This window comes from Labrus mixtus, chromosome 6, assembly GCF_963584025.1.
Source record: "Labrus mixtus chromosome 6, fLabMix1.1, whole genome shotgun sequence".
NCBI classification, from domain to species: Eukaryota; Metazoa; Chordata; class Actinopteri; order Labriformes; family Labridae; genus Labrus; species Labrus mixtus.
Window position 1 is genome coordinate 12399603 of NC_083617.1, and position 15214 is coordinate 12414816.

General features: G+C 38.8%; 1 protein-coding gene across 3 annotated transcripts in view; it reads left to right on the forward strand.

The window, feature by feature from the left end:
• The first annotated feature begins 1157 nt into the window (after positions 1-1157).
• Positions 1158-15214, forward strand: part of ccser2a (coiled-coil serine-rich protein 2a) — a 41102-nt gene continuing 27045 nt past the window's right edge. Inside the window, exons 1-2 of one of the 3 annotated variants that reach the window (XM_061040029.1) lie at positions 1158-3024; positions 3110-3321. In XM_061040029.1, the coding sequence (XP_060896012.1) occupies positions 1581-3024; positions 3110-3321 (1656 nt within the window). In that variant the 5' untranslated portion in view covers positions 1158-1580. The remainder of the gene's footprint in view (positions 3025-3109; positions 3322-15214) is intronic. The other 2 variants (XM_061040030.1, XM_061040028.1) reach the window with 2 other exon arrangements.

A 15214-nucleotide genomic window follows, 5' to 3' on the forward strand; every position in this document is an offset into this window, starting at 1 on the left:
GACACTTCTGTGGCAACAGTGAGTGTGTCACTTTGATATTAGACACGTGTGTCTGTGCATGGGAATGTGGGGCAACGTTGTACACAGTTTTTTTTTTCTCCAGAATACGAGACCCACATTGTTTCACAACACCCCTCCCCCATCCATTCAAAAGTTCAGTGGATTATTGCTCCAGTATCTGCCTTTTTGTCTTTGAGTCTTTGTGTGTGCTGGTTAATCAAGGGATCCACTCACACTGGAGAAAGTAGTTGAACTGTTGTGGATCATCAATACAGCTGGAACTTACCGTATTGAACGTTAATTAGTAGCTGTGAGCATATTAATTGATGCAATAATAGGTTATTTTCTTTTGGGGACAAGTCTGCAATCTACTTTTATTAACTGCTATGTTTCCTCATGCAGATGAGTCACTTATTGCTTACTGCACCAGCCATCTGGAGCTCAGTAACTTTTCTATTCATAATCTCCCAGAATAAGCCAGATGGATGGAACACGCAGGTGCACCAGCTACACATGCACACTTGCCACATGGCTGATTAAAATTGAATACATAACAATGAGAAAATATCAGGCCTATGTTCTCCCTCAATTGGTTTTACATGTTTTTCATCCTCCATTTACTATCAACAGTGTAGTGGTGACCTTCCCAGCGCTGGTCTCCCCTGTCCCCTAGGCATAAGCTTATTCTTCTGTTGGTGCAATGTCCCCTAAAAACCTTTGCCAGCTAATTGTTGTATCATTTTTGAAAAGTTCTCAATTCTCTGACTAGTCTCTATCTACCTTTTTAATTATGATTGTCTTTTATTTATCCTTTCTGTTTGGGATATTCTAGTGATCTATAACCTACTTCAGTTCAGTTTTCTAAGTTGAATATAGTCAAAGAACTGTGAATTACTTATAACAAGGATGGTACATCCTATTTACCACGTGGGATGAAATTTGTAGCTGTAAAGCTATGTACCAGCTATGTACTACAGAGACTAATGAAGCTTTTGTGTCTCTCACTTGCCACAAGAAAGAAGAAAGGCAGACCTCCCGTAATAAGGCCTCATTTTACCCTTTAAGCTTGCTAGATTAATCCCTAATGCTCTTCATAGTCAGTGATCTTTGAAAAGGAGACGGACGTGCAGGTAGACAGGACTACTCTTACCATCATTGCTGTTTGTCAATACGGATAATTCTAATACCATTACGAATGTGTGTCCTTTTTGTCTGACTGTGTATTAGAAACGTACAGAACAGGAAATTTTGACGGATTTTGAAATGTTAGCTTGTATAACTACTTTATATTCAAACATGAAGAACAGGCTGGATCACAGTTCTGGACAGAGTATGAAAATGGTAAGGCAAATCAGTTTGATTTGTTTTATGTGATATCTTCAGTTTAAGGTAGCATTAGAAAACCAAGAAATGTGCCAGATGTTTTTTTTTTGTTTTATAGGAATCCATCAGCCTATTATCCTGCTTGACAGTGTCCTGCCTCTTATCATTGACACTAAAATCCTCTCATTTCTAATTATGTCTTTCTTTTTCCCTAGTTGTGTGTGTTTCCATGCCCCCCATGCCTTTGTTGGCATCTAATGGAAGAAAAAGCACCTGCCAGATCTGCCATGGTGTCCAGATTGCCTAAGTTTGGTGGACGCTCCACGACTGGTGGTGGAAGCCCTTTGTCCAATGGTTCTACACAAGCAACCACTCCTACGCAGGATGGTAAGACCACTCCCCCAGGAATACGCCAAAATGGTTTGATCCGTGCATCCCCATTCACCCTGAAATGGAAGAAAGATGAGGGGACAACACTATCCAGCCCCACTACCCCAACAAACCCTGTGGACAGTGGAGAAGATAGGGCTCAGAAACAGCTTCCTACATTGACAAAGGAGGTAAAAAATGGCTCTCCAGCAACTCCTACGATGAGAAGGTCAGGTACTTTGACTGTAGCTGTCTCCAGTCCTACCGCCATTCCCAAGCAATCCTTGAAGATGAGTTCCAAAGTGGGGACCAAGCTAGGCCAAAGCCCACTGAATGGAAGCCTTAAAATTGGCCTCAATGGCTCCAGTATTCCTGCAAGAACAGGGTCAGAATCCCGCCTCTTGGGTCCAAGTTTAGGCTCCACCTCTCCCAGAAGCAGTTCTCAGGACAGCCTGTCCCAGTTCAGTGACAGCCTGAAGACCTTGGCACTGGACAACATGGTGCGTTCAAACAGCTTCACCCATTTCAAGCAAATTCCGTCACCCACCAGCCAACCTATGAAACGCTCCTTCTCCTTCAACCGGGCTGTGGAGCTAGCCAAGCCTCTAGCAAACACTCAGCTACGACCTCGTAGGAGTAGTTTCCTTAAACCTCCTCAGCTGAGTAATGGGAGAGTGGGTGCAGGACTTGGAGGCATGAATGGTAGCCTTGGAAGTCCAGGAAGTGGAAGTGGAGGACCTGGAGGATTTCAGTACAGTAGAACCCCTCCAGCTGCCTCCTCTCTGCCCACTCTTTCGATCCTTCCAGCACCCAGTACTCCAAGGGCTTTGAGGAAGCCTCTGCTCCCCAGTTGTGTTCTGACCAAGCCATTGGGCAGCAGTGGGGGGTCTTTGGGCTACAGGCTTGTTCGGTCGGGACAGGCCAGGCAGCAAAAGCCTCTTTTTCCAGGTAGGGTCAAAGGTGATATCAAACCTTCAACTGCCTCTGAGAGTGGTGGGTTGATAGAAAAAACAATAGACAATGAGCCGTATGGTGAAGTTGACCGAGCAGACCCACCCAGTGATAGTGATGGATGCTCTGGATATGGAGGAGGAAAGAATGGTGTGCGTATGCATAGTTCTAGCCAGGCAGCAGGCGAGACTCCAGAGGACATGTCCTTATCTTCAGCCTCATCTTTAGAAAGAGTCGACATCAGTGAAGAGTTTCTAGATGAATTTGACAGCGTGGGAGATGTATTTAGTGATGGAGACCAGACAGATAACAGGGAAACTCAAACCATCCTACAAAGCTTTATCAATGAGACCCTTGACTGGGACACTATGGATCTGGAAGGTATAAACTCTATTTAAAGGAAATTCTACTAGATGTTTGTTACTTTTTTTAAGCGTTCATCCCTGTGTTTATATAATTTATGCAGGACATAAAGATGATAGCCCTATGCAGGACTCCCAGGGGCCACTGATGTTGTCTTCGGAGCAGGCTGATGGCCCTCAGGCTTCATCTTTGGAGCTGTCTCCCTCTAACAGCTCTGGTGGAACTTACATGTGGGATGAGGATGGTCTTGAGCCACTTGGTGGGCCCAGGACACTTCCACATGACAGCTATGATGACTCAGAGCTCAACAGCATGGTAAATGCACACAGTCAAAAAACATTACCTTTGTTAATTCGTTGTTGTTGTTTTTTTGCAGTAAAATAAGAAAGTACTGTCACTCTATATTTCTTTTTGCTTAATTAATATACTGATTGCTCTAAAGCATCTTTCAGAAAGGGGTGGGGGTAGCCAAACCTCCCTACTGTTGATACGGTTTCTTAGTAAAAGAAAATGATTAAAAAATGGACGGGTACAGCTTGTGTGAAGGAGGAGTGGGCACATTTTCAAGTACAATATCTTTTAGACGGAGAGGGTTGAAGAAAATGTCAAGGTTGCGACTCCCTGAGAGTTTTCTGATGCACTTTATATGTAGAGTTCCAACAGTCTCATTGGTACCAATGACAAGAGTTTCAAACATTTACATTCTTACAAGAACTTAGAATTTCTCAACTAATGTAGGAATGCAAAGTCAATGTTTAAGAACAATGCACTTAACATCATCTCTTGGAGTCACATTTGGATTTCCCCTGCATACTGACAAGATGGCACTGTGACCCCAGCCTACAGTTCTTAGAGATTCCATGGCTGTGATAGACCATAAGTCTGCATGACCTGTAGTATGATTAATGTATTTTATAAAATAGATGTATGGTATTTTTCCACATTAAAAATGAAAATATCAGACACAGTGCAATTTTATAATCCTAGTCTTTGATCTACAAAGAAAATAGTTTATATAAAAAGTTAATAAAAATAATAAAAGTTTTTAATAGTTATTTTTTCAAAGTAGTTTGTACGCCATGCACAGTAACACTGCCAATGTACAAATGAAAACAGTAAGAGTACTTATAAAGTTAGTAAAAGTTTATTTGGCTCATATACTTCTTGGCCATTATCAAGTCACACAGTATTAAGTATTTGTAGGATCCATACAAGGCTTCTGTTCACGACTTACAGCCTGTTAACATTTTGCTCTGTACTCTTTAGTCCATTAACCAGTTCCCCTTTTGAATAATTCCTCTTTCCCTTTATAATTAGGGATAAAATGAGCAGAACAAAGGCTGAAAGGGAAAGCAAAATTGGCTATAGTTCTCTGCCAGCTCTCACTACCACTTTCATGCCAAGGCTTCTGTCTCCCTGAGAGGAATGCTGACCCCGCCACCAACAGTGTGTTAATTGCATCGCTGGCCTTGCTTTGGTTTTCTGTATTCCAGTACCAAGGCATCTGAGCTCCGGAATTTGTAAAGAGCTTAAAATGATCCGGATTAGAAGAAAAATAAGCTTAGTGTGTTTACTACTTTTACCATGTGATGTTGACACAAGCTTGCAGTCGCTGACATTTTAACATATTTATCCTAAATAATGGATATATAGCGACTACTAAAGCACTGTGTGTGTGTGTGTTTGTGTGTGTGCATGTGTGTGTGTATGTGTGTGGTACTCTGTCTGTCTGTGTTCATTGCTGCCCGTACAAGTGCAGCACACGTGCCTAAGCCATGTGTACCTGATTAAGAGTCATTCAACATGTCTTAAAGTGAGTGTGTGTGTGTGTGTGTCTGTGTGTGTGCTGTGCGTGTGACTGTCATCATACGGTGTAGCTTTTCTGACATTCTATGAAACAGACTAGAAACAATGGCACAAACCATAGCTTGTGTATTTAGCCATCTCTTGGTCCACATACATCTTGGTTATCTTCTGTATTGTTTGTATAAGGATTAAAAGTCAGATTAGGAGGATGTAAAGACGAACCCATCGCTATTCTATTCTATCAGGACAAAACAGCCACAGGGCTCCCAGTTTGTGTTTAAAGACAGGATGAGTATCCCTTGTAAGTGTAACCAGAGGCTGTTTAGAAGCAATGGCAGCCATTATTACAGCCTATGGCAAATGTAGGACAAACCACTAGAAATCCTGGGTGAGAGGAATGAGTGAATGCATTTTTATGAGCTTGTGTGCAAGCTTTCCATGAAACGCATGAAAAGAAAATCTTCCCATTACACCTTCTAGCAGCTCTTTCTAATTATATGCACAGTGGGAAGTAAAATCTCCTTGAGTTTCGAGTGTCTTGTCAGAGAAGAAAGAAATTGAGGTAAACCTTGTTGTATAGAGAGAGAATGGTGTTATGACATGTGCAAAGTGATTGGAAACTTGAGAGGAAAAAAAAGGAGCATGGAGGAAAAGGGTATGACAAGAAAAGGGAAAGAGAGAGACTTAGTGACTGATTGCTGATGTGTGAAGATCGGCTCTATGGGAAACCTGCCTTTGAGATAGCTGACTGTGCTATTTGATTAGAGGAAATGAGCACACTTATTGTAATTGGATGCACTGAGCTCCCTCTAACCCACCCCTACTTCTGCTTTCTGCTTTCCGTCCGTGTGCATCTCTCTTAATCATTCTGCCCCATTCTTACTGAGTAAATCGCTCCTCTTAATCACTGAAGAAAACCACAAATATAATCCTGTCACAACGTAGCGTCAATGTCTTAAATGATAAGTCAATCTTTTGGATTTATCTTACATGATCTGTTTGGTCTGTACAGTCAAAGATGAGGCATCTAACAATGTGTATCACAGTTGCAATTAAAGCTTCTGTTCAGGTTAAAGAATAAAAAAGCCTTTTACTCTGAATTAGACGCCATAGAAAAAGGAAATCAGGGTAGTAAGTCCTGATCCGATTCTTTTATAAAATGTATGGTGTGCTTTTGCAGCTCTAAGCAAAAATACAGAATGCTAATTATGTTCATAGTATTTATATATCACCATCCATGTCTTTGATTGTTACTTGTTGGTATTGATGTGTGGTTGATAGGTCAGCTCCTTGCATTTTTATATTACCACACTGCAGTGACATGCTCAGTCCACTTGGAGGCACTGTGCATCCTTAAGACATCACAATGTGGAGGTGCTTGCCAATGTTCTTCTGGCTTGTGTGTCTCAGTGTTTTTCTGGCTATATATGGCACTATCTACGTTCTTATGCGTCTGTGCAAAATCAAGAAGTGGGCTACCTGAGCTGATAATAACATTCCCATGATGCACCATGCAGTACAGTACCAGCTTTACAAAATTGGCAGTGTGAAATGGAGGGCCTCTTCTCAAAGTGGCTGTTAATGTTCTCCTGGCCTCAGTGCAATTTTTAATGCAGTGCATCAAGACACAACTTAAATGGTTTAAGTATTTTACAGAACTGAAGATGACTTCTTTTATTTTGCTCACAAGCAATCAAAAATACATAAAATAAGGGGAAGAACTTAAGATGGAATAGTGAAACACCCGAGCAGTGTGTTACTATTCAACACAATACACCTGCAAGACATATAAGCTCTGTGAAGCTTGTGATGTTTTATTTGTGTGTAAAAAGGGATGGCATTTGCAGTTTGGGTCTAATTTTTCTTGCAGTATTTGTGAGGCTTCTGTGTTCTCAATTATAGCTCACATTTTATCTTTGCTCTCTACTGTATATACGTCTATATACAATTTGTAACCAAATATTAGGGCCACATATATAAAACATACAACCAACTATTTCTAAAAGATTATATATTACAATCAACTCACAACACCAGTATGTCATATTATTTATCATGCACTGAGAAGGAATTAGGAAACGTAACATAAAATAAAACGAGTGCAGTATTTTTAAATTGTTTGGTAGGTTTATTGGCTGGACCCATTTCCTTTAGAACTGGTCTGTTGTTTTTATGATCCATGCTGTTTCTCTCATTAGAAGAAATGTATTTCCCTCAAGTTACAGCCTCATATCCTCACAGCATGAAACCTTTCAAGCCTGAATGTTTACCTGTGTCGTCTTATTATTTCGTCCTCTTTATTCCTCCAAAATCCTGTTGGTTCTTTAATCCTTTGGTTTTTCTCCAGTTGCTTCCTCAAAGCTGCAGAGGTACCTCTGCCTCTTATCCCTTATTTGTTTACTTTGCTTCTTATTTAGGGCGTTTGTGAAGCGAGGTGAAGCCAGGTCAATTCATTAGTGTTTAAATGAGTGAGGTGCTTAAGCCTTTTGTTTGCAGAGTGCCTATCCATTTATGGAACATGCTGCCAGTGAACCGGAGATGTTGCTGCTTTAATGAGGCCTGTAGCTCAGCTGCTTTTGTTGGTCTTGATTTTAAATAGACAGCAGCAGTCCTTTAAGGTAAACAGTGTTTTTATGTCCATCTTTTGATGTCTACAGAACTTTCAATAGAGAACCAGATAGGCAATACCAGCTAATGCTTGTAAAGACTGAAGTCTGAATAATTCCCAAATGTATCTTCTGTCTATAATAACCATCCATGACTGCCTTTGATTTTTTATTTAAAACCCAGAACATAACTGTGTTGTCTTTCATGGCTGAATGGTGACTCAACAGGCCCTCACATGTTTTAAATCTTCCATTGACTGCCCCTCAAATGAAACACAATGAAGTATTAAGAGATTGTAAAAATGAAAACAACACAACTTTAACTGAAAAGAGTGGAGCGATGAACACTGATCAGTTATTTGGATATTTTTTTCTTGCTTATTATTTTTACCCACAGTTCTGCTGCTACAGTGGTGTACTGCAAAAAAATATAACATAACTTAAGTTTCATTTTAGACTGGGTTAAAAGAAATATAGGCTGTGCATTTTAAGCTAATCTAAGTAAATGATTCAAATGAACTGTAATCAAATAGGAGAGAGCATTGACGTTTTTACTTTTTCATAGGAAGACGTTTTACGTTGGACCAGAAAGTTTCACCACAGCATGCAGTGAATTACTGGGAAAAAGTGACAATCTAAGTATTTAGACTGTGTCAGTGAGCAAAAACACTAAATAATGTACACGTATCCTTGAGTGTCCTTACCCTGGGTAAAATGTTAATATCACTTCTAATGCAAACACGAGTATAAAATTCTGACTTTTCATATTTATCTGGACATTACAGAAACTTTGTTTTCATGAAACACTTTTTTATTTATTTATGGATCTCTCTTTCATTCAACTTTGAAATTCTCATCCATTACTTACGACATTAAACGGTGCGGATGCAATTCAGTGTCCCGGATTTGATTAAAAATGTGTCTTCTCTCCCTGATGATCTGCAGAGTTCTAGATTCATTTTTCTACAGCTATCAAGCAAAATTCTTTATGCCTCTCGCTCTCAAAAGACAAAACATTCTCACATTTAATAAATAACACAATAACAATAATATGAACAACTTTATTTAAATTGCAGCTTAAAAAACACGGGTTTACAAAGTGCTTCGACATTCAAGCAAAAGCAACATTTGTACAAAACATGAGTACCCAAACACAGAAAATCCAAAACGACACCAAAAAAACAAAGACAACACAAGAACACATACGTCAAAAAACACAACCGACATATGTAAGCCAAACATCACAAGGACATAATCAAGCCGTGAAAGGAGATAAATGCAACAATAAAGAGGTAGAAAAAGCAACAAAATAACTAAAAGCTGCTTCTGTAAAAGAAGTAAAAGCAACAAAAGGACACTGAGGATTTTAGAATCTGGTAAAGCAGCAAGTGAGAAAAGATAGAAATAAAATATAATGCGGCATTAAGAAGACATGACATACAAGCAAGTGTATAAAAGTGGGGTTTAAGAATAGATTGAAAAGCGGTGACTGACTCTGCAAGCCTTATCGCCCTTAAGGGAGGTCATTCCAAAGTCGCAGGGCCCTGATGGAAAAAACATGGTCACCTTTAGTTTTAAGCCTGGACTTTGGAACGGCCTGGATAAGGATATTTTAGACAAAACAGGTATACCTTCTTAAATTCAATAAATGATAATAATAAACAAACACTCTTCAAACTAGTCTCTTCTTATACAACAGTGATATCGGTAGACAGCCCGGTGACCTTAGTTGTTTTCTTGTCTGGCGTCGGAGACTCAGACTGTTTTTTATCCCTAAGGATTTCATGTGAAAAGTTAGGTTTCTTCTATGTCGCTGCATTATCAGCTTGTATTGCTGTTTACCATATATATATATATGGTATGGCAAGAGGTCGTTGTTTTTTTCATCTTGAGCATAAGCTTTAAAAACACACTGCTGAGCTGAGGTTCTCTTGCTGTGTTTTATTTCCTTCTGTGTGCCTCCTGCAAACTGTCTCAGTATCCCTCTTTGCATGTTTGCCTCTGCGTCACAGAACTCAACAGAAATAAACTCTTCTTAGAAATTCCGCAAACATCCATTTTTTCAAGTGAAACTTGAAGCAGGCAGTGATCAACCTTTAATTGTAGCAATAATGAAATAATAATTGGACCAGCAGTCATACGTGTCATGGAGTCACTCTGTGAAGTCGAGTGTGAACAAAAACAAAAGTAAAGAAACATGACCCTTTACTCTAAATTCTTCAGCAACAGGGACTTTCACAGCACTTAGCTGAAGAGACAAGTTATTATTGTTTAAGAGAGGTTATGATAAATAAAAGATAATTTATTTTTTGAGTTTCTCAATACCAGCTGACTGACCTTTCACAGTGCAGAGTGTCCCATTCCTGTGAAGGCTTTGACTGTGAGACATCTGCAAACCTTTGGCTTGATTATCTGTAACATGAAGAGAAGAATAGAATTCTGTAGACAGTGATTCATGATACTGTACTTTTACAAAAAAAAACAGATGTCTATACTAATACATACCTTCCCTGTAGCTTTTCTTCTCTCTACTCCTGACATTATGCCTATTCAAGGCAAAGATGTAAATCAAAACAAAAGAAATCATTGTTTTTTTAATGAAGATTTTCTGGTAATCTGCCCCTAATTTGGTGTAACTCTTTGGATGTTTGGGCTCTCACGACTCATACCATTCTCAAACAATCAGTGCTCACAGCACACGCCTAATTATCCCCCTGAAAGCCAATAAAACCAACAAGGCTTTTGCAGTGGGTGTAGCTTAAGATTATCCTGCATTGCACACATCTTACAATGGTGAGACAGAGGCTAAAAAATGGACTTTTTGTTGAAAAACGGTCGCAGTTCAAGAGCTGCAAATGAGTCGAGTAAATGGATTGTAATGGCATTCAGGAATGATTGGAGGTAGAGGACATATCCTCCATCAAAACCAACGGCGAGTCCCAATATATAGAGTAAAAAGAATTATACTGCTAAGCAGGGACAGCGCTAATGCCTCTCTAGTGATACAAACTCTATACGCTCACACAGACGTGCACACACTCACCCCTGGTGCTGTGCTACTATTCACACTTCATTTCTGTGTCAAAGTTAGAAAGAGGAAAAAAGTGGCTTTCTTCATGTGAAACCAAGGAGAAGAGGATAAACAAACACGCCTGTGGAGAAAATAAGCACACAGTGTAGACTTCTGCCTTACATTTATTGATTTATTGAAATTGAAAGTTTTTTGAAGTTGAACTAAAAACGTGCTACGAACTTAGCCTTTTTGGGCAGATTTGAGTGTTGTATTAACTGATTTACATTCAACCCAATTTCTACCAGAGATTTCACACAGTTTCTCTCAAAGAAAGCAGTGAGAAAGAATTAAGATCCTTCTGTAATAAGCCTCTATTTCATTGTACACGTCTGTTGTTGCCGACACTAGGATCACTGAAGGGCAAACTGTCAAAGTGAGAGAAGTTCAGCCTCAAAATGTTTGCAGTTACTCTGAAGTTATTAATCAGGATTTGAGCTCGACATGTTGTTGAAAGATTAAGCTTATACGGTAGAAGCAGAGATTGTGCCGTGAAAAGAGGCGCTTTGGAAGACCTTCACTCTGCTGTTTCTGTGTTTAGTGCTGCCACAGGGTTTGGAATGGTGTAGCACCTCTTTGGTTTCTTAGATGGATCGAAAATGTTCATGTCATGTGTCAAATTCAGGCACGGCTACAAGTCAGATAATTATTCTCTCAGCGAGAACAAGACTAACAGCTACAGTTTAGTTTGCTCTAAGCTACTGTTCAAATGCATTTAGATAACAGTTCAGAACATTTTCAGACTTCAAAGTCTCAGACCCTTGTGTACAACTTTGGATATTTATTATTCAACAAAATAGTAATTACACTTTTTATTTATGGTAGAATAACTTTCAAATAACTTTCTCATTCAATTATATAAATATGGAAATAGAAAAAGTTTGGTAGTAGATTAGCTTTTTTCTACTTCATTTTAGAGATCAGAAGTTAGGGTCATGAAAATTTGTTATTGGAGCACAGAATGATCCAACACCATAAATCTGTCTGCTATAAACTGCGTGTGTATGGTCCAAGAACTGAACATGTAATTCCCACTCTGTAGGTACACAGACACACACACATCAACAAAATGTGCAGTGTGTTATGTTTGTCACTAGTTCAACAATGTTGTAGCTCCTACAAGAAAAATGATCCCAAAAAAGATTACAAAAGATTCCAGTAGATTACAGCAAACGTGTTACTCACCAAGAGATTTATTTTTTCTGTTTGTGAAGTTGATGTCTCTGCTTGGGGTTTATAAATACTGTTTTTAAGATGATACAGTTTTTTATATTAAAGCCAGCTGTACTCCGATTTTAAAAGCACTTTCCAAATAAAAAAAAGAGTTCAGGTTTCAGGCCCAACTACTGCTGCTATTAATATTGGAATTGTAGCAATGTGTATAGCCTATAGGGAAAACCAAAGAGGATGTGATACATTATTTAAATTCATGGAAAAGCTTTTAAATGTATATTGATGATGTTAAAATGCACAGTTTAGGTTGTGTGTAGCTTTCTATCATAAATGTCATTTTTTTCCCTTTATGTTTGATCCGATAAACCAATCCGTGATCAAAATCCGTGATCGGATCAGAACTATTGGGATTTGTGATACGTAATCCCACTAATAAATACACCAGACACACTGAACTTTAAATGTCACATATTCTCCTCCTTTTCAATACATTAAAATAAGTCTCAGAGCTGCCCAAAACATGTCTGTGAAGTTTCTTGGTAAAAAGTTTCTGAGGGCAGAACAAACACCTAGCTGTTGGGAGTGTCACCCACCTTGGGGAGGGATTTCCTCCCGTTGTGATGTCATGAAGGGAAACTCTCCAAACAGCCTGCTTGAGCACAGATTTTCTGAACAGTGGAGCAGGCAAAGGATGGAGAAGGATGGACTTTTCTCATAATTGAGGGGTTTGACGACAGACTAGGGACACATATTAATGTTAGAAAAACATGGTAAAGTGCATTTTACACAATATGTGACCATTAATGTCAGTTCAGTAATTAACCTTGGCCAGTATACAATTGAGTCTTTCTCCTTATTTATATACAGTAGGTACTTTGGACTATATAAATAGTTATGGACTGTAGTGGACATATCCAATCCACAGCATACATTGTACGCACATAAACTGAGTCGTTTATTCTTATGCTGAGAGATTATCCAGAATTAGGTGCTCCAAGCTGTTGCATCCTGCCAGTGGGAAATGTAATTTTCACAAAGGCTACACACTGTAACAAAGAGAATAAAAGAAATGCAGGGACAGAGACTGTTAGCTGTGAATGTTTCTGGAATTGAGATAAAAAGGATGAATCTTGAGTGAGTTGGAACTAATATTATTGAAATGAGGAAGCAGGGACAATAAAGTACTACAAGGGTAAAAGCTGGTTTTTGCTCAAGTAGTGCAGCGAACTGAGGGTTCAAGGATACTGAAGGATCCTTGGGCTACAGAAGATTAGTTAACTCATGATGTGTAGTGAGAAGTGCAAAGATGCAAGTTGCTTTGGATATTATGGGGGACAATGCAAGAAAACAATGGAATGCAACAGTCATGATATCATCAAGCAGGAGATTCTGGAATAAGTCACCACCAGCAAACGTTTGTGATGCGTCACGTTGTCTACAACTGAAATGAAAGAGACTCTTAAAATAGCAGTAATTAAATAATCTCAGGCTGTGTCCAAAATCACTCACTCATTCCCTACTCCCTACTCACTATATAGTGAGTTTCATGCAGTGGACTTTATAGTGCACTCACTCAGCAAAATTAAAAAACATTTCGGACACTACTCGCTCACTCGCTGGCCTCGGACAGTGACGTCATCGTTGTCTCGCATCTGAAATGCGCAACTTAACAACAGCAGAGGATCAATAAATAACGGTAAATAACGGCATGAATTTCAGTGATAACTCATATTATACTGAGTATATCTTCACGAAACATTTACAAATAATAAATACATATACAGTATTGAATTTTACACATAATGAGACATATTTTCGGACCAAAACTAAATTATTTAAGCTCACAGACTCTGGTCTCTCGTCTGTCATCATCATTAGAACAGACTAACATCACTAACATTGACGATCTTTACTCTTTATTAAAACCGATCATAGATTTAAGTAAAAACGCTCCAAATATATACTTTATTGAGTTTCTGTGTTCATGCTGGTCGCTCCTCTCGCGTGATTTCGGACACAGCCTCAGTGAATCATTACCCTACATTTATTTACTGGCATTTTTTTTAATGTTAGCTAAAACATTTAAGACAACTGTGATACTAACACATGGGGTCCAAACAGGCTTCTACAGAGCTTCTTTTTGAGTCATCCTTGTAACAGACATGTGTGCTTTAATTTGATCCACTTCAGCCACTCTCTACAACAGCCTTGTACCTGCTTATGTGCAGGAGCGTGACCCTATCAATGCTTCTTTTGAGTTTTTTCCAGTAACACACCTGTGTATGATTTTGTACTGAGCTGTGAGATTTACCGCACACCTCATAGTGCACATAAGTTCTCTGGCTAAACTAATACAGTGTAGACACTGATGGGAGACTTTCAGCTGCTGCCGTGCCGCTTCCTGTGTTATGTGTTTGGGTTACTGAGGGTGCGAGTCTTTTAAACACAAATATAAAGGTGAGCCATCAGACAGCTGAAAGGTTCAAGGCTCAAAATGTCTGGCGCCAATGAAGGGGTGCAGAATGAAAGAATCACACATTTTAATGCCAATTTATTTATTCTTTTATAAATGTACCAGAGCTGCATAGGCATGGAGCAGACTGTTCCTGAATATAAAAGAGAGCCTTCCTCCCAGTGAGAATATGCAGAAATATTCTGAAAAACAGCTCATCAAATACTAGTCTGACCTTATGTCTTAATATCTTGAGAATCGGAAGATGGGTGTTGTAAGGTTGGAGAGAAGAGAGCAGAGAGAAGAGAGCAACAGGAATAAGAGACAAGAATAAGCCAGAATCCAACCGATGAGACAGGTTGATGTGAACACACAACTAAGACTCCATCCACGTCTTGGTGTAATTAAGAAGTAGCCATGTATATATATATATATATATTTGTTTATACTATTTCCTTCATTATTCCTTCTTAATACAGTGAGAAACTCTGAGTAGCAGTCAGTGATTGTGCAACATGTGAGCATTTCTATAATGAGGTTTTTTTATGCTTGTGTCTTCCAGTCAAAGCCCTGTCAGTCTGGTTTCATGAAGCACTAAATTGCCTTGAAAACTAAAAGCTTTGAACTATTGATTCATTCCTTTGCTTTTGGGTTTACTTTGAAGTATTTGGTAGAAAGCGACGTAGCAGACAGACTAACTGCATATTGTGCGGCTATTATGAGAATTGTTTTGGAAGGTTTTTTAACGTATAATTTATAATAAAGGGATGGTTTTCTATAAACAATTTTTAATCTTTGTGTTATTGGATGGAGAAATCTGCTGCTTGGCTTTTTGGAGTGTGGGAGTCATGGGAAACAGTGCCATTAAATAGATATTGCTGTATTAATTAATTGTTGTAAATGACAAAACAATCAATAAAGAAAAAAAACAACAAATACATTTAAGGTCAAGGTGCAACTAGTTTGATCAAAAATGTAATTAATAAAAATAAAAACAATCTTTAAAGTCAATAAGTGGATAGAGAATGACTTAGTCTAATGGTGAATGATGTTAATAGTGTGTTTATATTAAACTACATTTGTATACATTGTTCCTGATGT